This window comes from Drosophila simulans, chromosome X (genome assembly GCF_016746395.2).
Source record: "Drosophila simulans strain w501 chromosome X, Prin_Dsim_3.1, whole genome shotgun sequence".
In the NCBI taxonomy this organism is placed as follows: domain Eukaryota; kingdom Metazoa; phylum Arthropoda; class Insecta; order Diptera; family Drosophilidae; genus Drosophila; species Drosophila simulans.
Window position 1 is genome coordinate 3,335,909 of NC_052525.2, and position 24,464 is coordinate 3,360,372.

The 24,464-nt window shown below is 40.6% G+C and overlaps 4 protein-coding genes across 7 annotated transcripts in view; 3 read left to right on the forward strand and 1 right to left on the reverse strand.

Moving 5' to 3' along the window:
- Positions 1-17,857, forward strand: part of LOC6725030 (allatostatin-A receptor) — a 68,637-nt gene extending 50,780 nt beyond the window's left edge. For 2 of the 3 annotated variants that reach the window (XM_016173354.3, XM_039297960.2), the window contains exons 4-11: positions 7,147-7,336; positions 7,404-7,499; positions 8,253-8,403; positions 13,593-13,711; positions 14,569-14,644; positions 15,397-15,552; positions 15,624-15,732; positions 15,845-17,857. In XM_016173354.3, coding sequence (XP_016037985.1) covers positions 7,147-7,336; positions 7,404-7,499; positions 8,253-8,403; positions 13,593-13,711; positions 14,569-14,644; positions 15,397-15,552; positions 15,624-15,728 — 893 coding nt within the window. In that variant the 3' untranslated portion in view covers positions 15,729-15,732; positions 15,845-17,857. Of the gene's footprint in view, positions 1-7,146; positions 7,337-7,403; positions 7,500-8,252; positions 8,404-13,592; positions 13,712-14,568; positions 14,645-15,396; positions 15,553-15,623; positions 15,733-15,835 lie in introns of all 3 variants that reach the window. The other variant, XM_039297961.2, reaches the window with a different exon arrangement.
- A 713-nt stretch (positions 17,858-18,570) lies between these two features.
- LOC6725031 (probable insulin-like peptide 7) lies at positions 18,571-19,858 on the forward strand. Its single transcript, XM_016173355.3, has 3 exons — positions 18,571-19,321; positions 19,418-19,590; positions 19,656-19,858. The coding sequence occupies exons 1-3, from the start codon at positions 19,185-19,187 to the stop codon at positions 19,823-19,825; spliced, it is 480 nt and encodes a 159-aa protein (XP_016037986.1). The 5' UTR covers positions 18,571-19,184; the 3' UTR covers positions 19,826-19,858.
- Positions 19,859-19,945: 87 nt separating this feature from the next.
- Positions 19,946-22,629, reverse strand: LOC6725032 (poly(ADP-ribose) glycohydrolase). The gene is made up of 2 exons (XM_002106027.4): positions 21,764-22,629; positions 19,946-21,697 (listed from the first exon to the last, which is right to left on the reverse strand). Exons 1-2 carry the CDS (start codon positions 22,609-22,611, stop codon positions 20,227-20,229), a joined length of 2,319 nt encoding a protein of 772 aa, XP_002106063.3. The 5' UTR covers positions 22,612-22,629; the 3' UTR covers positions 19,946-20,226.
- Positions 22,630-22,868: 239 nt separating this feature from the next.
- Positions 22,869-24,464, forward strand: part of LOC6739966 (uncharacterized protein DDB_G0271670) — a 29,863-nt gene continuing 28,267 nt past the window's right edge. For both annotated transcript variants that reach the window (XM_016181028.3, XM_016181029.3), the window contains exon 1: positions 22,869-23,145. The gene's annotated coding sequence lies outside the window, so the exon portion shown is untranslated. The remainder of the gene's footprint in view (positions 23,146-24,464) is intronic.

The following is a 24,464-nucleotide window of genomic DNA, read 5'->3' on the forward strand; positions in this document are numbered from 1 at the left end:
AACGTGACTCAGTGTCCCCAAACGATGATCCTGTCTCACCGATTTCCACTACGTTTCCCGGCCACAGGAGCGGCATGCAAAGTTAACAGGATTGCGGATGGAGCTACAAAGTTTTCAAAAGGCTTTTGGAAAAACAGCTCAAGCTTTTCACACTTTTTGGCCAGCGAACAGGCAGAGCATATTCATATTTATTTTTTGGGAAAATGCTTGCACCTATAACAAACTCGAAATTTAATTCCTATGCACTTATATACGCTTTGAAATCACTTTTTCCTAAAGAAAAAGCAGGGTAGGGTATGTGCTAGTTGAAATAACTTCCGTCGTAGCCTCAATACTTGTGTTTTTTTCTGTTGTCCTGACGGAGCTGGCAAATTTGATTTGGTCCCAAACCCAAAACATGTTTCTCATTCGACACAGCTTCGACCCCCTTTCTCTCTTTTTTTTTTTTTCGCCTGGCATCCTTTTTCGACAGATGGAACCGCAAAATCAACTTAAATGAGGGCGTAATACAATTTCGGGGGATATATAACCGAAAGGGTTGCGATTGGATGGATGATGGCGTGAAGAGGGAGTTGAGAAAACCTGATCCACCTGCATCCCGACATCCTGTGAATCCGTGAAGGCCACGCCAAGGACGCCGGGCATAAATTGTTTGCACTTTTGCCATTGTTATTATGGCTTTTCGCTGGAAAATGCATTTACCGTTCTCCCGATTTCCCACCGCACATTTGCATGTAAACACGGCTAGGGGATTTCTCGATTGGTGCATGGTGCACCAAGAACAAATTGCTTGGATTGCCACACATGATTAGAAACGGAAAACTCGATTGCCCGCCTAACAAGTTCTGCGAAATAGTTCTAAATCAGCTTCAATTAATAGCATCAATATTCATTTTTCAATACCCTTAAATGGAAATCTTGATGAATTCGATTATTCCTGTTATATACAGAGTATTTCCACTTGGTACTGGCCCAGGTATGTTTTACTTCATCCTCTTGGCTACAATTTTCTTTTTGTTGCTTATTTTTTGAAAAAATACTCGAACATAAAAGCAGCCACACATGTGCACCGGATGAGTCCTGATGCGAAGGATACACCTGAGTCTATGCTTCAAACACTTTATTATCGGAAAATGCCGAGTACTTTTCTTTCTGGCCAAGCCTCAATCTTTCGAGGGGCTTTTGCATGTCTCCTTCAGGAACTATATGTATACTTTTTTTTTTTCTTTAAAAAAAAGAAAATATGTTGCAGGCTGCACGTAGTTGCAATTTGAGGGAGCACATGCGAGTATTTTAGTGTGAAGCCCCGTAAAAACGTACGCACAAAAGTATGCAATGAAAGAAGCATTTAAGAGGCATATGGCCACATGCGTGTGTGGGTGCGTTGCGGTTCTGCATGTGTGTGTGTGTGTGTGTGCGTTGGGTAAATTTACACAAATCCACAAGGCGTACGAATTTATTATCCAGCGTTGATAGTGATAAAATTTATAACCAGCATTGAGCGCACTGCCTAAAAGCGGGCAGTACAAACACAAACACGGCCGCACACAGACAAACAGACAGACAGACAGACAATGCCCAAGCGAGCCACACACAAACATACACACACACACACACAGAGGCAATTGTGCGTGGGTGGATAGGACACTCTGTCCCACTCACTTGCTCTGTATATCTCGCTTCCACTCTCCGTACATTCGTCATATTTATGCTTTTTTATGGGCCATGTACAATTTTATTGTTTTACTTTTCAATGCAATGTCTGCCGGGGCCTGGCACACACACACTAACTCACTCGAATGTGTGCACATACACACATACATGTACATGGCACAGCATTGCGCAAACAAGTAGTACACAAATTGTTCCTATATTGCTTTTGTGTGAGAAAAAGTTTTCGGCTGCAGTGGTCTGTGCTTGTGGTCTTTTGAAAATCATTCGAGTAAAGAATAGTACAAGTTGGTACTATTTTCATGACCACCACTGTATCGAAGGACTCGGCAAAGGGGAAGATACCCACTGAATACCGGAATACATGTACTGCTTAGGACCCCAAAACCATTTTGGCATGGTGAACAAAGGTATAAAATACCAGAGCTTCGCTGTCTTCCTGCTCAGGATATGCATAAGGACAGGACTTTCCGGCTTGCGATAACGTTGGAAATGAAATCTCAGCATTTTACATTCAGAATAATCTATAATATTTCAAATTTCACGCTGAACAAGAAATTATTGAAGGAATAATATTAATATTCATTAATTGAATACTCAAAGCTTAAAAATCTTAATAAGACTGTTTCAGTTTTGGGAACTCCCTTCTTTAGTTTTATTTGCCAGCTCTTTTGTGTGCATTTCTCCGCATACATTCTTTTGTCCTAACCCCCCCATTTCGGCCCCCTTTTTAGGCCCTTTTCGACCCTTCTATGTCTTCATCGTTCGCACACACTTGTGGCGCACTCTTGTCAACACATATGCGCCCATGATGGCCGCACCATATGGCCAGGTGTCCCCAGATCCCACAGCCACATCCTCATCCTCGTCCTCGTCCTCGTGCTCATGCTCGTCTTCTTCCCATCCCCAAGTGTCCTTGGGCTTTTTGGCCCCTGGCAAGTGGCCATAGGTTTTTATTCGCCCGCCTGACTGATGCAAATCCCATCAATAATCCAACAATGCTACGCCGCTCAAGACGAGATGTTGGTATATAAAATAGAAACGGCGACAAAGAGAGAAAAAACCGAAAACAAAAGAAAGCGGACCTGCTTTAAATATTTTGCCCAGTAAATTGGATATTCAAAGGGTTCTTACATTACAGTAAAATGTTTTCAAAATATTCTATGAAACTGACAGTTGTCAGTTTCAAAATTCAATACTGCGCTGCGAAAGTTTACTGTGCACGATGATTGACTGCTTGTCGGGTTGACTGATTCACATTTGTTTGTCAATGATAATGATGAGCTCACGACATTGATGTACAATTCCATGCTGCTACCATGTATTGTTGTCAATGTAAAGGGTGAAATGGCATTGTTAAACGAGTGTCTGTCCAATCTTCACAGATCATTTACCTTCTATGTACCTGATATATACATAGATATAGATGCCCTATAACATAGACGTTGTGGTGCAAAACAAATGAAATATGGCAGCTTATCCTATGTCCAATATTATTAAGGCATTAAGGAATATAAGAAGATTATCTAACTAGAATATGTTCGATACAGAGAAGCTTTTGAATTTGAATGACATTTGAATTTATTGCCCTACGGCTGTTCAATTCAATTTTAATGAACTCAGGAAGTCAGGTGCATTTGATTGGATTATTAATGTGTTTTGATGGGTACTTAGTTAAGGTTGACACTTCGTGTGGTAAGTGATAGGAATGTATCTTAAAATTAATTAATAGACCACAATTTGATTGCTGAAGCAATTAAGATATACAAATAATTAAACCAAAGTGTACATCTCTGATTCAACACCTGTTTCTCAACCTTGGACAACGCACTCTGTAAAGCAGTTACTCATAAATTATTGACAAAATAATTATAAATTAGATATGAAAAAGATTTTTGAATCGATTGATAAGAAAATGCTCCCATGGGTTTCATCACTTAAACAGGACCTTCAGTTGAAATAGTCATTGTAACGAGAGTCCATGGCTCTGAACTCAATTCAGTCTGTCCATAGGAAAATGTTTCCCGGAAAATGTGCTCTTCCTTTTTTTGATTTATCTAAGTTTCCCCCGAACTCGCCCTTCCTTTGTCTGGCATTAAATATGTATTTGTATAGGCTGGCAAATGATGCAAATAAAAGCAGGGAAAGTAGGGAAAACAAAACAAAAATAATGAAGCCTGGACATCGCTGATTTCAGAGAGCCTGAAGATTGCAGAAGGACCCACAAATGGGCCAAGAAAAGGACAATGGACCGAGGGCCTTTTGTAACCGGATATTCATGTGCCAAAACAGGATATCTTTCTAGCTGTGCTGTGCATTAAAATTTAAATTAATTGCCATAGCCGAGGGGACTGTACTTATGTCTCTTCCCTTGGCAGCAACTGCAGGACCCGAAATATTCCTGCATATCCTGCATATCCTAGGAGCAATCATTTATGCACTTAATGGGCTTAAGCCCACACACTCGGCCGCCTTTAATTGGATCATAAAACAAAGGCCTCTGCCGAACATCTAAACTCGAACGGAACTCTTACTTTGAGATAGCCAATTTTAATTGAGAATAAGTTTCTATGCCATTAAAATTATGCCTACCGTAATGGGTCGTGTCGAAATAATCAGCCAGTGTGATTTCATTATGCTCAAAAACAATGGGCTGAAGACTCGTAAATTACTCCACTTTAGTGCTCTTCAAAATAACAACAGCATTTTTGATTACTTCTGTGGAAAATCCTGCGAATCAGGAACCTAAGTCCGCAGTAATTAAATCGCTGCGCACTTGAGGCGTGGAATTTGCCCACTTAACTCCTGAGCTGCCTGTAATTTTGTATTACTCAATAAACGTATTTCAATTGTTCGAATTTCAATTGTTTGCTTGGCAACATATACTAATTTCATAAAATAAATAAACCAAAGTTAAACTCCATTGAGGTTCCAATCAAGGAAAGAGGCAACACATTTAAAAAATGTTGAAAACATTATTTCTTCAACTTAAGCTTGAAAGTTAAGACCTATCCTCACTTTTGTCTACTAAATCAGAGCTCAAATTGCGTATACGCCGTGTCGACTTGAAGTGCATCAATAACAGGCTAAAAACAGGAAGGAAAATGCGGGCAACAAGAGGGCTAACGAAGGGCGGGGGAAATGGGTGGGCATTAGAGTGACATTAAAGTTCAATAAAAGTGAATTTATGCCCCCAGATGCGAGTGAACAGGAAATCCTGTCTAGAACACAGGCAAGCACACACACGCACACACCCATGTGTGTGTGTTGTCTGAATATTTGTTTATTTGTAAGCTCCTTTAGAACCAACATGACACGCCCCTTTTTTTCCTTTGCAGGCCAGCATTAAATAACAAACGTTTTTTTCGCTTGAAGAACTTTTGCCGCTTTTGCTGCCGTGCCCCATAAATTATGCTACACTTTATTATTTTGTAAAATTCCAGCCAGCCAAGAAGGAAAAAACAAAAAAAAAAGTAAAAATATAAAACTGGCACACTTTTTCTGTAATGGCGGGAAAAAGTTAATGCCCCAACAAAAACGCCACATTTTGGACCCTTTTTTGTGCGAATCCTTCTCGTGTGTCAACAGGACCCGCAAAAAGTTGGTTAACCACAGGGACTAGTGGGTGTCTAGTGGTCAGCACCGCCTTCTGTTAATTGATAAAGCCTCAGAACAAAGTTGCCAACTGAACCCCATTTAAAGTAGAAAAATGGACGCAAAATATGGATTTTCTTTTGTTCTTTTTTTTCCACAGCTTGTTGCTGAAACATAAATATCTTGATTAATTGGGCACAATGTTACAAACAGTTGTGTAAGCGCCTTAACCCACGAAATAAGAATATAAATTTATATATATTTTTGATGCCCTATCATTTACTTAACCCATTTGGCAATTTCATGCAAATACTTATGCCAAAACGGCAAAAATTTGCTACCAATCTGTTGCCAAAAACTATTCAGCAATAAACAAGCTGAACGCTAAGAGAAAAGTTTGGCAAGGGCTTAAACGGGGTTACAGTTGAAGCAGCTTATGTTACACATATGTTGACCTTTCCTATGTGTGCTCATATATAATATAATATGAAATATATTGTACATTTTGTATTATTGTCACCAATTTTTTACTGCTCCAATTGCCATTGATTCTCGCATATTCCTGTTCCTGCTGCTACTTATTACTCTATTGCCTGTTTTTGCTTATTTTTTGTCGAGGGGGTTTTTGCGCTTTTTGTTCACCTTGAAACATCCTGTGCTAAATATATATTTGAAAAGGAAATTGATTTGCGGGCGCGGCATTCTGCTCTGGCTTATGCACTTGGAACGAAATGCCGCGAGCATCGGCAGAGTTATATAAACAACGATTTTCTTTCGTATTGTCAAGTACGAAAGCTGTTGTGATTTTCCGCAGTGTACTCCGCGACATTTCCCATTTCCTCGGGTATTTGCTACCTGTATTGCCTGCCGTGCGTTTCCTCTTCTTTTACTCTTAAGTGATTGTTAGCCTCTTGAGTTTGTACTTCCTTTGGCTTCGTGGCCCACATCAATCCATTGGCATCAACTCATCGCATCTTCGTATGGGCGAAATAACATTTTGTTACAGTTCAACACTGTTTTAGCCCCACTTTCTTTCCTTTTCTATATATATTTTCTTTCTCTCTCTTTTCCTGGATGTCTTTGTCACGCTTCCTTTGTGTGGAGCTACATAAATTGTTGGCTAATTGCAAGTGGCTCCTTTGGCCAAGGGAAAATATATATAAAAAAAAATGTTCAGAGAAAGCGGGGAACCTTAAAGGAGAAAGGGGGGGGGGGGGGCTGTCTTTAAAGGCGGAATAAAGAAAGAACTGCGTTCGGGGAAAGCGAGTGAAAAGTGAAAGCTGAGCACGACAACAAAGACTCAAAATGGTAACAATGAAAGACTCCTGTTCTATCGCCATCCCACCTTTTTTGACTTTTTACCCCGCGCACACACACGCTTTCACCCACCTACACACATACACACACACATAGACACACACACACATCCAAGCATTCCGTCTGCGTTGTTTGCTGCCTTTTGTCCGCGTAATTGGTGGAAAAGAAAAACTGGGGGGAAAATTGTGTTGTTGGGGGCTTGCTCCCACAACAGTAAGTGAAAGCTGGACCATTGCCATGACAGCAATATTCTTAACGTTATGAGCTTTCATTTTATTTAAGAATTTTCTATGGGGAATAAAAACTCGCACACCCAACTGGCGACTATAGCACATGTGAGGTTAAGCTGCATTTGGCCCAATTTGATAAATTTAATAAAGCAGCCAAATATGAAAATAAAATTGAAAAAAATACGTATATTTGTATGCACGTTTATTACTTAACAGCAAAGCATTTGATCTTAAGAACGAACTGAGCCTTAAAATGAAACCGATATACATTATGGTTAAGGCGTCTTAGCCCGTCTTGAAACAAGTTTATATCCCAATTTGCATGTCGTTGCAGTGGTTGTGGCCAACCAGCAGATGCGCTCCACCACCAACCTGCTGATTATCAACCTGGCCGTCTCGGACATTCTGTTCGTCATCTTCTGTGTGCCGTTCACGGCCACCGATTACGTGCTGCCGGAGTGGCCGTTTGGCAATGTGTGGTGCAAGTTCGTCCAGTACATGATTGTGGTTACGTGCCACTGCAGGTGGGTGCCCATATATATATATATAATATATATGCATATAACCTCTATCCCGACTTGTGACTTGCAGTGTTTACACGCTGGTGCTGATGTCCTTTGATCGCTTCCTGGCCGTCGTCCATCCCGTGACTAGCATGTCCCTGCGAACGGAGCGCAATGCCACACTGTGAGTATCTCATCCAACTCGACTTCTTTCGATGCACTGCGCGAATAGCGCGCGCTTGAAGGTCAATCAAGTGCATCTCCTGGCCTAATCACCCAGCACATTCAGTGGCCACATGGCATCATTGTCTGGAGCAGGAATCAAGTTAAGAAACAAATGAATAGGGCGCGCGGAGAGGGCACTTTTGGTTCTAAAGTGCAGGTCATATCCCACATCATCTAGAGTAATTGCATCAATTTGTCCGGGCTTTGTAATTAGCTAGCTCTGCCTACCTGAAAGCCTTGTTCCCTGGCCTCTGACCTTTTGCCTTGTGCCTTCTGCCTTCTGCCAACGGTTTCAAAGACACTTCGTCCCAGTCACACAACTGAATCTTTCAAAGTGGAAAAAACTTTAGCCGATAGCGAGTCGTCAACAAATTTCTTGGCCAACCGAGACAGATTTGCAAGAAATTAAAACCCACAAAAAACCGACCGAGAATCTTGTAGAATTTTTTACCCTAAATCAAGTTGAAACTTTGTGGCATGTTCCTTGATTAAAAAACTTGCAACGCGTCCAAAGAAACTTGAGGTAAAAACGAGGAGTAATGAAGGCGAAGTAATATCTAAAAAAATTAAAAATGTATCCATACCTAAATGCACAGTGCTGGTCTGATGATTTATTTTCATGAACAGCTCCATTCAAAGGTCCGAATATATTGAAACCCTTTAATATATGTCACTTCTTGCACATGTCTCTTCCCCTTTCCCATTTCCTTAGGGCCATCATGTGCGCCTGGATAACGATTGTGACGACTGCGATTCCGGTGGCACTTTCGCACTCGGTGAGGATTTATCAGTACCACGGAAATGCTGGCACCGCTTGCGTCTTTTCCACGGAGGAGGAGATCTGGAGTCTCGTCGGTTTTCAGGTTAGTTTCTTACACCAGCTTCTTACACAACGAGAACTAACTGACAACTTTATGAACTTGGGACAAACGTTTTCATTTTGATATATGGTAACGAAAAACCAACTGAACACACAAAAAAAACTTTTAACAAATGGTTAGCCCATTAGATAGATTTTGTTAACTAGTTTAGATTTTTTTAACTAGTAAATATTACCCTTATTATGCTCAGTGTACGATTCACATACTTTGTTGTGACGCGAAATCGCTTATTGTCGAAATCAAGTCATGTTTTCCAGCGCTTTCCCAGCAAAACTGCAATATATTTGCTACTTAGAACGAGCACTTGTCTCCACTCCGCCCCACGCCCACTTTTAGTCCTTCTATTGCGAAATGCGAGGACAACTTGTCTAGGTGTGTAACATATTAGCGAACCCCAAAAAGCGAGGATTATATAGATATTTATATATAGAGGGATCTTAAAGTCATGTTCAAAAACGTGGATTCACAACAAACAGATGTGTGCATACTGCTTAAAGCCATTTATTTGTGTGCAAGCAGGGAATTTAATCAATCCTCCCGCAGTTGTTAAAAGTGTGACCATATTTTTGGTTTTATTGCACTTTTGCCAACTCGCAAACGAAACAGTGGCCACACCTATGACTAAGTCACTGTGCATCCACGCACTGCATTTTTGCAGATCCCCATTAAGGGTCACATCCTTTCAGCAAATTGGCAAACTGCAGAGTGGTCAGGGCCATATTTTGCAATTATTCGCCCGTTTTCTAAGCGAAAGATAGCGCACAATTCCATCATCATTATGGTCTAGATTCCCCCACATAGATCAGCGTTATCCCAAATGGTTTTTCCGTTCGCTTGAGTTGCTCATATTTGTTTGCCCCGAGTTTGTTATGTTTATTACTTGAACTTTTGTCTATTAATCAATTCGGGGACTTCGAAGGTCTTCGAGTGTAATTTCATGCCGGAAGGATGTTACACCGGAAAAGCTACAGTTGTTTTGGCCCTCTGGGCGCCGGGTGAAGGGAAGTGGTTGGAACGAGCTTTGTCGTCTATTTCCATTCACACAGCGAATGAATAAGCCCCTGGCAAACTACACTGAGACAAATTGAATCAAATAGTAAAATAAACGAAGAAACGCTCAACTGAATGACAATAATGGTATTACTTGTGGTAGTAGGAAGCCAATGAGTGCGTTATAAGTCGGGTGAATTTCGCTCAGTGTGCTCAGGTGACTTACTGACTGACTGACTGACTGACTCCCTGAGTTATTCGGTATCTTCAGCTAATATGCACCCGAGAATTTTGCCGGCTCACCTTTCCACTCCACTCGAAAACCAACTGGCACGGCAAATTGCACAGCTCGCTTCGCCCCGGGTTTTCCGACACTGACACGGATAAGGATACGGAGACACGGCTACGGATACGGCGTGTGCTTCGTCCTTATGTCCCTGTCCTGCCACACCCCCAAGCCCCCACTCCCCCACACACCCCTGACTGTGCACATAAATCGCAATTGCTTTGGAAAACACGAAAAGGAAACCGCAACTTTGGGAGCTTAGTACAAAGTGTGAATGCTCTTTAAAGGAATGGAAATACCGCAAACACAATCGAAACTCGGCAATTAAGCCGGGATTTGGGATTATGTTCAAAAATGTTAAAGATTATATTTTTAGGGCCACCAGTATGATTTGCTTATGGTATTCAATTCTATCTATTTTAGAAAGAGCATTAAAACTGCAAGGAAACGATATTGGAGGCGGGTTGCCATACTTAGTTGGGATTTGATTTTCCGCCTCTGGAAGTGGCCATTGTCAGGGTCAATACCTACATACACACACACACATAGTGTGTTATTTCGAGCCTTGTCTGGCAATAAAATAAAAATGGATCAAACTTGTGCGGCGCGGCGCATCCGTCAAAGCAAAACGAACAGTGAAACTAACGACCGAATTGTTGTCATCGTAAAGAACTCATAAAACTGAAACAAATAGTCTGGAAAGGGGCGGTGGAAATGGGAAATGGGAAATGAGCGGAAAATAGTGTTTATCTTTCAATACTGTGAGTCCAAAAAAAACCAAAATAAGAGAAGGTACACCCACCCTCAATGTTTATTAAAGTTGACTTCTGTTTCTGTTTGCCGGAGAAGTCGAATTGAACTTACCATAAATGGCTTATATTTAACGAAAAATATTTGCAAATATACATGCTTTTATGTCTGACGAATTCATTTTGCTATGACTAGTCAACTTTATTAAAGCTGTAAAAAAAAGGCAATCATTTGATGTCCGCAATATGGCAGCCAATTTATAATTTCAATCATCTTTTTGGTGAATTTCCTGGGGGTAAATACATACATAGATATATATATGTATATATATATATATATATATAGGTATATATTTCGAGGAAAATTTGTGTGGAAACGAAGCACTCATCAGAGCCCGTGGCAAGTTGATTAATTTCACTGAGTGTCAAGTTGCGTTTATGGACAAATCCCAGGCGCAATTTTTGGGTCATGCCGAATATTAAGTATACGCCCCCAACCATTTATCATGTGGCACACACTTCAGTTTATGGCTTTTTATTAGGACCAGCATAAAGTTAAAGGCCGATTGAATGAAAAAAAAGGAAGGAAATACAAAAAGTTCGCTGCTCAAGTTTGGCAACTTTTATTTATGGCGATTGTGCTGTAAAATTTCATGGTGTATATCCATCGATTCCGGGCATCTCTGTATCTTTGTTTTCTGGCATATTTTGCATCTTTCTATTTCCTAAGTGGAAGTTATATAACGCCCATGGCAAAGTTTATAGTTTCCCAACTCCATTGCGAGCTTAGATCTAGATATATTATACGCACTTGTCTCGGACCATTGACACAGCAAAATGGCTGGATCATCCATTTCCAAATGCAATTGGGCCCAGCAGAAGTTCCATTTCGAAATGTTTGCTAATCATTTGGCGCGAAAATGACTTTCAGTTTTGTTTCGTTTTCGGTTTAAAATGACAATTTGGCTAAAAGCAGCTGAGCTCACTAACGGAACAAGTTTTTGGAAGACAACTAGCTGATTTTGAAAGTGGCTGAGAAAAGCTGGGAACAATTTGCAAATCAGAGTTTTCTCTTTTTTGCTTCAGCTTACCGATTAACTGAAAACAATAATTAAAATGCCTTTCAAATATATTAATTATCATTTTCGAACAAAATAAGTGAAGGCATTCCATTACAAAGCCGATTAAATTCTGCTAGTCCGCTTGATTGACCGCTGAAATCCAAAGGTGGCACTTTCAATCAGGGAAAGAGAATAATTAAAAGTATCCACAATGCATGCCATTGTCTTGCGATTGGGCGATAAACTGCAGAATTCAGCAGATATATCGTTAACATCATTGTCGCACATTACAAACAATTTCCTTGGCAATCAACACTTTAATTAATGCATCGGTAATCCCACCCTCAACTCAGCTAAATAAATAAGGGAGTGTGCAGGTAATTCGTTATGGGATTCGAATTGCGGATACTTCTCTTCCGAATTCCAGAAAGTAAAACATTTAATTACATATAAAATACATAAAATATATGAATGTATATAATGGCTTGCAATATTAATTGATATTACAGCACCTTACCTATGCTTCTTGTTTACTAATTAAGTAATGGGTGCCAAATCTGGTGAGTGCACAGTGTGACATCCGGATACGAGATCCACAACACAATTGGATGGATCCTTATTCGGGGATACGATTTCGAGAAGTGTCAGCACGGATTATGTCACTCGTCCTGGTTTTCCTTGCCGTTGTCGATAACAAACGACATGTTCATTGGCCATGGCCATGGGTAAATCCCAACAAAGTGATTTCGATTCCGTATTCCATGGCTGTCAGGCATTCGCCCACTGCCCACCGCCCTCCGAAATTTATGAATGTGAAGGCGGGCCAACGATTATTATTAACAATTGCGGTATGCGCGATTTCATCGGTGCACCGGCACAAAAAATGTTCGTTTCAGCACATATTGATATTACAAAAAAAAATTGTATATATACTTTTCTTTTTGTGTACTCTTCGCGCTTCCTTTCCTTTTCCGTTTCATTGCTCCCATTACGTAGCCTACAATTGATATATGTACATATATTTTGACTTGCACCTTTGTGCATATTTTGTTGGTCCTCATTGCCAGTTTTCCGATTTTCCTCCGGTTTTGTGAGGGGTGTGAGCGAGGGGGCGAGGGGGGGATGTGCCTTAATCATTTACACCTGGCTGCCGACTGCCTTTCACAAAGGAAAACCGATTCCACTCGAAAGTTGAGGCGCCGCCAAATGAGTTTTAAGCCTAGCAGCTCAATGGAAATGTATGCAGGGCCCCAGAAAAACCGAATGAAGCCTCAAAGAATCCAACCGGATTCAAGACTCGAAATACTTTAAATATCCATTGATGCTGGCTGCTCTCGAAAGTTGATGAAAGGTCCAACGAGGCAAACAAATCTTAAAGTTCGTTCATCAACTATTAAGTTGATTTAAAATGGCTTCGAATTAATTTTAACTTCGTAATAACTTGAATTATCCTTACAATTATATTCCATAACGTGGCGATTAATTTCAGTGCGATTCAAGCGAAATACACACAGATATTCAACCGGAAGCCACCAGCAACTACTCGAATTTTCCGCCAGCTTTACCAACACTACTATCTCATGCACACGCTCATCGCATGGATATACATATATATAATATATATGCATATATCTTTTGGTCTGTTGGGAATACGGCTAAGCGGCAGCTGGTAAATGGAAATGGGGGCTTTGGGTTTTTTTTTTTTTTTTTGGTTTTTTTTTTTGGAACTGGCAAGTGTCTGGTACTCATATCTGGTATCTGGTCAGCATTACGGGTCAGCGCTTCTGACAATTTCCATGCAGAAACAAAAGGAGCTGACATGGCAGCAGATGGCAGAGGAAAAGCCTTCGACCAGTTACAGCAACGTAAAACAAAAGCAGTTGTACAAAAAAAATGTATAAATAAATACACAGCTTAACTGAACTACTATGGTTATGTTTTTGAACCAGGAACTATTCTTGTAAGTTTAAATCTAAAACTCCAGTAGAATGGCCCACAAATTTGCAAGGCAATCAATCTGTTCCTGATCTTGCAGTCGCATCAGAGGATATTAACACGTTTTCCGCACTTTGTATCTTATTTCAGGTCTCATTCTTTCTATCGTCATATGTGGCACCCTTGACGCTGATTTGTTTCCTGTACATGGGAATGCTGGCTCGTCTTTGGAAAAGTGCTCCTGGCTGCAAGCCATCCGCAGAGTCACGGTGAGTAAATGTGTACTATGAAATGCTCCTGTGAGAATCCCAACACGCGAATATCGCGTATACGCCATGGGTGCGGGAATATTCCTTCCGCTTGTTTCGTTCGTTGTTTTTTTTTTCGTAGCTACGCACCTGCTGCATGCATGATGAATGCCCTTTTATTAGGCTGTGTGCAAAGCTCAGGAGCTTTGGCTCATGCATTTTTAAGTGGCCAGGTCAACGAGACCGAATCATAAGTACAAATGTGAGCGATATTCCCGCAGGTTCAGGAAAACGAGACTGATATGAGCGGCAAAAAACCAGTAAAATGTCACATTTCATAATAAAACTGAAAGTTTAAACATAATCATTGTTTCATTACTTGTAAGGTAAAGCTAACATTTTAAATAGCTTAAACTTAAATTGCTTCAACTGCGCTCCGTGGATAAAGCGAAGAAGTAAAGTTAGCTAAGCTACTCAGACGTGATCGGGGTCAGCAACCATCAATTTGAAGTTGAACTTGCGGCCACTTTAAACTTTTGAGAAATACATATACCTTGCCCCAAGTTCGGTTTTATCATAAATCGAAAACTATTAAATTGTGCTCGCTCTTCAGATGAAAGGAATTCAACTTTAATGGAAATACTTGCACATATACCACATGCTGCATCTTGTAAATACATATGTATATACTTTAGGGTGCGTTTTAAATTTGAATGGAAATGAACTGGCGACGAGTTCGCAATCCGCACGCAAAGTTCATAAATCACAGTGCGGGCAATGCAACTGAACTGCGGCATAATTTATATGCACCCCAGATATCCAAGTCTATATGTGCATTGTATATCTATATCTATATTATATTTCTGTTTCGATTTCAGCAAGGGAAAACGGCGCGTCACCCGAATGGTTGTTGTTGTCGTATTGGCATTCGCCATCTGCTGGCTGCCCATTCATGTGAGTACAATAAAACACCTGCCATAAAGTGAAAATAATCAAAAATGCAATGCAATGCACAAGGTGCATCGCAAATTTGGCAAGCAAACAGTAAGCAGTCGATTTGTGCTATAACTAATTGGGATTGAACCAGCAAATTGGCTCATATAGTTAGTTGTATATAGGGTAGTTGTTAAAAAGAAGAGCTCAAGGTTAGCTTAAAGTACTTTGTGAACTTTATTAAACTTCCAGGCATTCGGATAGCAAAGTTGCAAATTAAATTCTCAGCCTGCGTTCCGAGAAAATTATAGGGCTCATAATCGATTTGCTTAAAGTTTGAGTAGCTCAAATTGGCAGTGGCAACAGCTGCTGGCAAATTTTGTTGGCAAACACACTGGATAGTTGCGATAAATTGACATTTGCGATAGTCCGATATTCCGATATTCCGGACCCCCCGTTTTCCGGATCAGGCTCCCCAGTTATTTGCTGAACTGCTTAATAAGCCAGCAGCTGCTGCTCCTTGAGTTGCCAGCACTCAAAGTGTTTGCACAAAATCAATGTGCTAGCAAATTACAAACGAAATTACAATTACACAGACACTCCGGAGTGCAAGAAATGCCAACTGCATCTGTCAATGGCAGCATATGGAAGCTATTCGCAAATGCAGGCATCTCAAATCGAATGATGAACTATAATTTCGAATGCAAATGTGCTTAAAATGTTTCAATTTTAAATGGTCTATCGTTTGAACTCTGCGTATTACTCCTTTGCAGGTCATCCTCGTGTTGAAGGCACTGAATCTTTATGGCGGCAGCCACTTGTCGGTCATTATCCAGATTATATCCCATGTGGTGGCCTACACGAACTCCTGCATCAACCCCATACTGTATGCCTTTCTGTCCGATAACTTTCGCAAGGCATTCCGCAAGGTGGGCATCGCATCCATCCATCAATCCCTTTATCATCATTCGGTAATAACGAGATATCGATCAACTTGCAGGTGGTCTGGTGTGGAAGTCCGCCTCCTCTGATGACCAATCAACAGGTGACCAAGACCACGCGCACTGCAACCGGAAACGGAACGTCCAATATTGAAATGCTCTAAGCGGGTATGTACACACATACATATGCATATGTATGATCTTAAACTCCATTGAAAATTTCAATTGAATTTACCCATAATATTTATTTATTAATATAAAACTTATCTTGTGCTTGCAGCTCTTGAAAGTAAACTAATTGAGATGGTCACACCATTTTTGAAGGCGACTTACAAACTCGAAACACAAAATGTGAATTTAAAACTAACAAAGAACACAAAAACATTAAAACGCGGCGCATATAAGTTAACTATAGTGTATATATAGTAAACAATGTATGTCTATGAGGAGAATATAATTTTCCGAATAATGAAATGTGATTGTTTTGATAGTTTGAAATGTGTACGCATTATTTCCCTAAAAATAAGTCAACCGCAAGGTATATTATAAACACATATATTCTATGTTAAATTTTAATACGATTGGATTCTTATAAAACTTTGAGCGCCGTGTAAGTTTCATTTGTGGCCTAGAACTTAAGTATTTAACATAAAATTTAATTTTTCGAAAATAATAATAAAAAGAAGAAAGTTAAAGCTTAAAACTCAATTGGTTACATTTTGCACCTGAAATATTGAAAATGGCAAAACAAATCTGCAACAGATATGCTGTAAATTTCCTGAGACAGAAATTGATGAGAGTTGACACACTAATTAATGAATAGAATTGATAGGCAGTGGGATTTCTGTAACAATTTGTAGATTTCCGTGTTATAAGCGAGTCATACGTCATTTATTCATTAAGCGTTTAATAATATAAAATTATTATTAACAGAAAAGACAGGAAACAAAAGTTATTACCGATTTACATGACCATATTGAGAAGATTAGATTTAACAATACAACCTTTGGAATTTAAATGAACGATTTTCGAAAACAAATTGTTTTTTCTGTTTTCCATTGAAAAAATATTTTGTTGGGCAGAGAAGCACAAAGATAGAAGAAATTTATATAGCACGTAAGAAAGTTTTTTTAATTACCAGAGCTGTAATTTTAGATGCAGGTAAATGTTTCAGATTCGAGGTCTAATAGAATTATTCTGGTACTAATTTCTCGTACCAACGCAGCTCAATTTCATAGAAATTATCCTTTTCGTTATGCAAATTTAATAAATCATTAAATAAAGCAGATTAGAACAAAAAAACTGCAGATAAATACAATGCTTTCATCCGCATAAATTATAGAAACATTCCATTTCCTACTCCAATTATAATTAATTCACAAATTAGACAATTGTTGACCATGCGAAGTTGGTAAACGTTTAAGTTAATCATGTAAATTACACGTATATATAGATACAACAATTTATACACATTTGACTATTATATAAGTGACATTAATAAAACATTTATATTGCTTTGTTGACTTTTCATTTTGCTTGTCTTCGGCCTTGCCGAATTTAAATGTGGCACAAAAAAGGATATACGAAAATGGGAGTAGGTGTTCCTAGTGAAAAACTACTCGAAAGCTGAAATATGGAACATAAAATATTAAAAAACGAAATTTTCTTAAATTAATTTCTAGATTAGTTTACTCGATTTTTATGAAAGCAATTCAGATTGCACAAATATACTATTAAAACAATTGGAAACACATGCTCCCATTTCAGTATGCTACTGTATTTAACAAATAAAACTATTGTAACTATATATAAGCTTATGTATAGCAACATAAATGCGTATATATATATATGTATATATATATATACATATATATATATATGTATATATATTTATATATATGTATTTGTATTTGTAAATGTATTCTACTGCATTCCTAGCACAGTTGTGGAATTGAACAATATTTGAATTTAGAAGGAAAACAACCGAGAAATAATGGCAAAATTGAACAGAAGAAAAGTTTAAATATTCTAACTATAAGCGTAAAATAAAAAAAGTTTTTTTGTGTACCCTGTAGGGTATTCGCTAGCCGCCTATTCTCACGAAAATCGAAACAAAACTAGCGCATAAAAAATGCATTACGAAATGTACTCATCATTTTCCCATTTCATTTATGCAGCAAATAGTTTATTGCGTAAGATGAAAAGCGGAACTTATTGTATTTGTATATGAATGTATATGTACAATAACATTTGTTCATTGTGTTAAATAAAATTGATGACTCTGTGTACACAATATAAATAATTTTTTATTCATTGGCATGCCATGTGGGCTTCACTTCATGCAAATGAATCGTTTAAATCCATTGATTTAAAACTTGTAAGTTCATTAAATTTGTTCATTAAAGAAATGCCTGTTTACAATGGTGTTAAGTGCCAGGCAAACAAATTCCGCATTAGTTTCACCCACAATTTGTTTACTCAGTGATTCCAAATGACGGTTTGTTTGTCAAACGTAAATATTTGGCTTTGAAACCAATATAAACTACCGCGCTTATTACAACGTTGGGTATTTAAACACGTTAAAGATTTTGTATCTATGTATCTCATTTTCTCTATTTGAAAGTTCAGTTCGAAAGCACTTACAAAAAAATTCTGGAAATTAAGGCTCCCAATAGGCAACCAACCACCGGCAGTGTCATCCAAGAACTGAACTGGAAAAGCAAGCAAGGAGGAAGGACCTCCACTTGGAGCTGCTGGAGCATTGTGTGCAGAAAAGGTGCATCATAAATTCTCACGGAACGTGTAAACAGCGACATTATTTAGCTAAGCTATTGTTTCATGTGGGCGGTATCTTTTTTTCATACTCGCACAGTGGGCGCAAATAAAATCACCTTCGTAATTTTGAATAAATCTTTAAATGTATCCTGACTTAGTTAGCATACCCATTTGTTATTTATTATTTATTTATTTATTTATTACATATTTACATATTACATATTGTTATAATAATATCCCTGCTTTTAGCCCACTGTTTCGCCCACAGTATTGAAATTCGAGCAAATATTGCAAAATTTATGCCAGCTTCGAAATAAAAACAAGTGCCCGGCATTCGGCTCGTTTTACGAGGCAAACAGCGTAACTTGCCGGATTTTATGTTGTTTTGTTAGCCAAGCAACAGGTTGCAGGTGGAACGGCTGGAAGGGCAGGTGGAAAATCTGCAGCTGAACCACATACATATGTGGAGAAGTGGCTCCAATTTGCGGCCGAACGGAACCGCAGATAAACAAGGCAATAAGCGGACAACGGGCCGCATACGCAATTGCTGCCGTAGCTCTTCATTAGATTGGATTGGCCTGGCCGGGTGTGGAAAAGGGTCCTGACCCGAGCCTGGGCCTCATTACTTCAAATAGAGCGCTGACCAAACGATTTAATTATACCGCCGACGCCCGACAGTTGGCCGCCACTCAGGTGGAGCCCGGCTCCGGTTATATTTCAAAACCTGACAACACACCGGCCAGAGCGCTCAGTCGGCACGCGTCCGCCGTGTGAGCCGCACCAGGATCAGGATCAGCATTCCGTAGCATCCCTTCAAGCGCAATTCGAGCAGGAGAACTCCCGATATGACCAAGATGATAATACAAAACTCGGGCAGCTGGACGCTTTGCGGAGCTCTACTCCTGTTCGTCCTGCCGCTGATACCCACGCCGGAGGCACTGCAGCACACCGAGGAGGGTCTCGAGATGCTTTTCCGCGAGCGGTGAGTTGGGCTCCATTGACGCCGATCGAATTGCGTGAGCTTTACGTCCGGAGCTGTTCCGGTTTCAACCCACCCACGTCTATGTCCATCTTTTAGTTCCCAATCGGACTGGGAGAACGTGTGGCACCAGGAGACGCACTCCCGCTGCCGAGACAAGCTGGTCCGCCAGCTTTATTGGGCCTGCGAGAAGGACATTTACCGACTGACACGGCGCAACAAAAAGAGGACGGGCAATGATGAGGCTTGGATCAAGAAGAGTACCACGGAACGTAAGTGAAATCCCTTCCAACCAAAGACATTGAAGTCTATGTGACTCCTCCTGGTGCCTTTCCAGCTGATGGCTCAACCTGGCTGCACGTGAACTATGCCAACATGTTCCTGCGGAGTCGTCGATCGGATGGAAACACTCCATCGATATCGAACGAATGCTGCACCAAGGCGGGCTGCACCTGGGAGGAATACGCCGAGTATTGTCCTTCCAACAAGCGACGCAATCACTACTGATTGGCCATCGACGGTGGATCTGCTTAGATATATACGAACAAATATATATTCGCTTTTTTTTCGTGGTTGTTGTTGATGTTCTTGTTGTGGTCAAATAAAGTCTTATTGAAAATAAACAGGTTTCGGTTAAATAAAAAGAAACTTTACTGGCTTTAACTACAAATTTCGCATAATAAAAGCTAGATTTGCATGACATAACAAATTATATTAATCAATCAATGTAATTCAATTTAACAGCAAAATTGTCTTTGCAGATTAGAATAGTATAATTTAAAAAAAAATTCACTTTATTCGACTCACAATGACCCTACTTTAAAATGCCCTAAATATGTCCTTAAAGCTATCTACACTTTATACCTCCTCAATTTGGGGCAGTAACAATCCTCTAGTGCACCTATCACCTAGTCAACAATATCGTCCTCTTCGTCCTTGTCGTCCGCATCGATCTCCTTACGACTCTTTGCTGAACCCTCAGCCTTGCTGCAGCTGGATGATTTTCGTGGCCTCTTCGAGGCCGATCCCTTTTCGTAATGGGTGTCCAGCATCTCGAGCAGGCTCAACTGGCGGCCACCTGAACCTCCTGATTTCGTGGCCGAACTGCTGGTTTTGGCCGTTGTGCTGCTGTTGCTTATTTCTCCGCTGCTTTTTGCTTCCAGACTAGCGGCCTCCATCATGGCATTCGCCTCCTCATCGTCCGACAGCATAAGAAGGGCCTGATCTTCCGAAGAATTTGAGTTATCTTGCGATGATTGAGCGGGCAATAGATCGGTACTTTGTTGAGTTGTGGTGGTTTGCGGTCGGGCTGGATGCTTGTTGAGTTCTGGCGAGGATTTCGCTGATCCCGAAGTCTTTGTTTCTGATTTTCCTTCACCTGATCCAGCTGCTCTAGAGCTTCCAGCTTCGGTGGATGCTCCTTCTCCGGGCCCATCTCTGATCTTCTTAAGTTCCTCTTTAATAAAATCATAAAGCTTCTTTTTGGATGCCTTACACTCACGCGGCTCCTTGGAGCTCTTCTCCTTTATAACCCTACTGTACGACCTCAAAATACTCCAAAGCTGCTGCACCGTAGTCCCTTCATTTCGAAACAACAGCCACATTTCATGAAAATCATCTCTAAACTCCACATTTCCAAACGTATAGTAGGCCAAAGGTCTGCCCAACTGGGCGCAGACCATGAGTTGCAGCAGGGCTTTCAGGTAGGAGTCCCCGCCGAATGCGCCGCACCCCCAGTTACCAGTTGCCACACCCGGTGGTGGCGTCACCATCCAGTGAACAAATCCGATGTACGCCTTGTTCAGCTCCCTTTCCATGAGATCCTCGCGATACTGATGATGTGACTGGGCAAAATGAAGGGCATCGATTGCCACAATGGCCGTTTGTCGACGACCTGAGCTATCTCTTGGCGTGGAATCCTCAAAGTTGCCGGACCACTCGAAGCTTCCAGCATATCCCGTATAGTTACTGTACCTCTCGGCGCCCAACATCACCAGGGCCTCGAATGGTCGCAGACACTCCGTAAAGAGTTTACCCACCAAGAGCTCCGGACAGATGACAAAGCGTATCTCCTCCTGAACGCAGCCGTGTCCCAAGACACCGCCACCCAAATATTTGTTGGCAAAGTCTACTTGCAGCAGTCCAATGCCCTCATCCTCGATCGTTCCCTCGGCATCCACATGCAATGGCACATCGCCCAGCGGCGCCGCACTTTGGCTCCAGTCGACCAGATGTTCCGGCAAGCCGCTCCGACGGACAAAGGTCACCACACCGGTGGGCACATTGCTGGCATCCCGCTCTGTGGGACACACGCGACGGAAATAGTGCATAATGCATTTCAGCTTCTCCAGCACTGCCGGTCCCGTCGATTGGTAAAGCCTTTGATAGAATGGAATACATTTTACATACTTCGACTGAAGATATACGAATCTGGTGGCCGCTTACCTGTTAAAGTTGATGTCCGGAAAAGTGCTGTACTCGGACTTCCTCTTGAGGGTGTTTCGCCGGGGAAAGGTGCACAAGAAGGCATTGGCCAACAGGCAGGAGATCTGCTGTTGGCTCAGGCTCAAGGAGGCGTTCTTATGGTGCTTGAGCAGCGGAACTGGCGATTGAATCAAGTCCGGAAGCCGCAGTGCCAATCGGATAATGCGTGGCAATAGATCCTCGAAGAAAACCCGTGTTTCGCTCTCGTCCAGTTCCTCGTCAAAAAGTTGATGGAGGGCACGAAAGTGCCACTGATCCCTGTAGGTGGTATTATATGATAATATCGCCGCCTGCAGTTCCTCACTCGTCTCTATGGGCTGCAGAAGGGCTCGTTCGATCATTTCCCAGCGGGAATCGATGGTTGTGCTGCCATCCAGGTTCTCCCTCGGATATTTCGACTCGGGCGCACAGGGCAGACGCACATGCTCCGAGTCCCACTTTCCCGGTGATTTGTAGGGGCGTGGTGGTGTTTCTCGAATTGGCAACTGGTACATCACCCGGTGGAGATTGCCGGCAGTCACTGGTGGCAAATTCTCCAATTCGAAGGGCTGCCGATTACGATGTATAGCCTCCATAGACACTCCACGCCACGAATCATCCAGGGAGTCCGCCACATTTGCCGGCTCCTCCTCCGTTTCTATTTCGGAGATCCCGCCATCTGGAGACTTGGACATCCTGGCGCAGCTTAAGCACAAGGCCTTGCCCAGTCGGTTGGTCAGCACGGACGCACTTGCCCCGCGTCGATTTGCCGAAGATTTGTAAACCTTTTGGAATATCGGAAAAATCAAGTGTGACCTGAATTCTTGCATACCGGTGTTTTGGGGATGAGCGATAGCTGTGATGAATATCGCACTTTAAAAATACCACACACTACGATTAAAGCGTAGTGAATTAAAGTGTTTATATATCAGAATATATCTAAATAAACGTTTGTATTCGCTTCAGAATGAATCAATAACTAATTCAAAATTACATTGCCTTGAATTTGGCGGGCGAAAGTGTGACCATTACATGTGGTATTTTCCCACGCCTTGTCGCTAGTATTTAAATACCGGCACGAGAAATACCAAACATCGAGTGCGTTGCAATGCGAATTGCAAATATAACCGCCGAAGGGACAACAACAAACAAAGAGAAAAAAACAAAACTTCCAGCAATTTGTCAACTATTTTCTCTATTTTTTTTAAAGTGTGAAACTATCATAACGAGCGCCGAGTTTTAAGTTAAGTGAAAGGATTCTTTAGTGTCCTTCGTGCGGTAAAAATAATATGAATATATACCCAGGGAAATAAAGTTAAAGACGTCTGCGGAACTCTTATTAAATGTATTTGATACTCAAAAAGGTAAGAAGCGGCGAAAAGGAGTTGCTGTTTTCTGTTTTTATAAGCACTTTTACCAACGAAATGTTTTTTTGTTGACGTCAGTGGTCAAATCAAATTTTTTTCAGTTTTTAACCCTTAATGTGGCCCTGTCACTCGCATCTATGCATATATTTATGTGGTTGTGGTATTTTTCTAAAGCTTACGTGTTGAAAAGAGGAAGAGAAACCGCTGCATACACGTGCAAAGATTCTGAGAATGGTCACAAGAGAGCGAGAGAGGGAGAGAGAGAGAATTGTTGTTTGTTTTGAAAGCGTCGCAAAAACAATACAAAAAAGGTCATAAAAAATACGCACACACACTTGCATCTGAGGAAAACGCAAAAGCAAATTCGCAGCTAGCTAAAAACCAAAATAAATATAATTTATGAAATGTACTTTTGCTAAAGTTCAACACACCTTTATCTCTCCACGAAATTTGTTTGCACCATCTCTTTCTCTCCTTTTTGCGTAAACAAACGAAAAAGCTTGGCAAGGAGAAGCAAAAAAAAAAAACACAAAAACAAAAATCGAATTATCAGTAGAATTCTACAAAAACGAGACGTTTCTCTTCATCGCTCTTCGTACCTGAGTGTAGCCTTCAAATTTGCTTAGATTTCGCCTTGACCATAACCTAGAAATACTCGAAAAAAAGTACTGTCAACGCTCAGTAAGATAAACGTTTGATTTTCAACCAAAGAGAAAACCAGATATTAAGTAAAATTTATTTCACTAAATAAAAGAAGAAGGTCTGAAACCCGAGCATTTAGATTTCGGTGGTAAGCTTTAACGCAATGGAGTCTGCACTGTACCTGTAGCGCTTTCTCTTTTCTCATTTGCGTCAGCGAAAATAGATGGAATAATCGGGGGTGGCGTTTGGGGGGTTAGCAAAAAAACAAGCAACAACAAAAATGCATAGAGCCGAATAATCGCTTGGAAAAAGCAAGCGACGAAAACGCGATGTTAGTAAACTTTTTCAAGGTCACCTCAAAAGCATGAACTTATACTAATCAACAGCTGAAAGAAGCAGAAGACTGCACTTCTATGAGTCAGTTTCAAAAATTAAACAAAACGAAGAGGGGAAAAAACCAATTTGAAAATTCAATTTAGATATTTGTGGAAATTTCTGTTTTTCTAGAATGTAGATACTTTATTCATTAATGTAGAGATTTTGAAGAAATAATTTATTTTTGTATCCGAACTCTGATGCACTTCACACATAAAAAAGAAAGTTTACCTTAAAATATTTGCTAGACTATTTAATTAAAAACTAAAACTATAAATTAAAACTAAACCATTTGCCTT

Coding starts and splice junctions, on each gene's coding strand:
- LOC6725031 (XM_016173355.3), top strand. CDS start 19,185: ATGACCAAGATGATAATACAAAACTCGGGCAGCTGGACGCTTTGCGGA. Junction 19,322..19,417: donor GAGATGCTTTTCCGCGAGCG/GTGAGTTGGGCT, acceptor TCCATCTTTTAG/TTCCCAATCGGACTGGGAGA. Junction 19,591..19,655: donor CAAGAAGAGTACCACGGAAC/GTAAGTGAAATC, acceptor GTGCCTTTCCAG/CTGATGGCTCAACCTGGCTG.
- LOC6725032 (XM_002106027.4), bottom strand. CDS start 22,611: ATGCAAGAATTCAGGTCACACTTGATTTTTCCGATATTCCAAAAGGTT. Junction 21,698..21,763: donor CCGGACATCAACTTTAACAG/GTAAGCGGCCAC, acceptor ATTCTATCAAAG/GCTTTACCAATCGACGGGAC.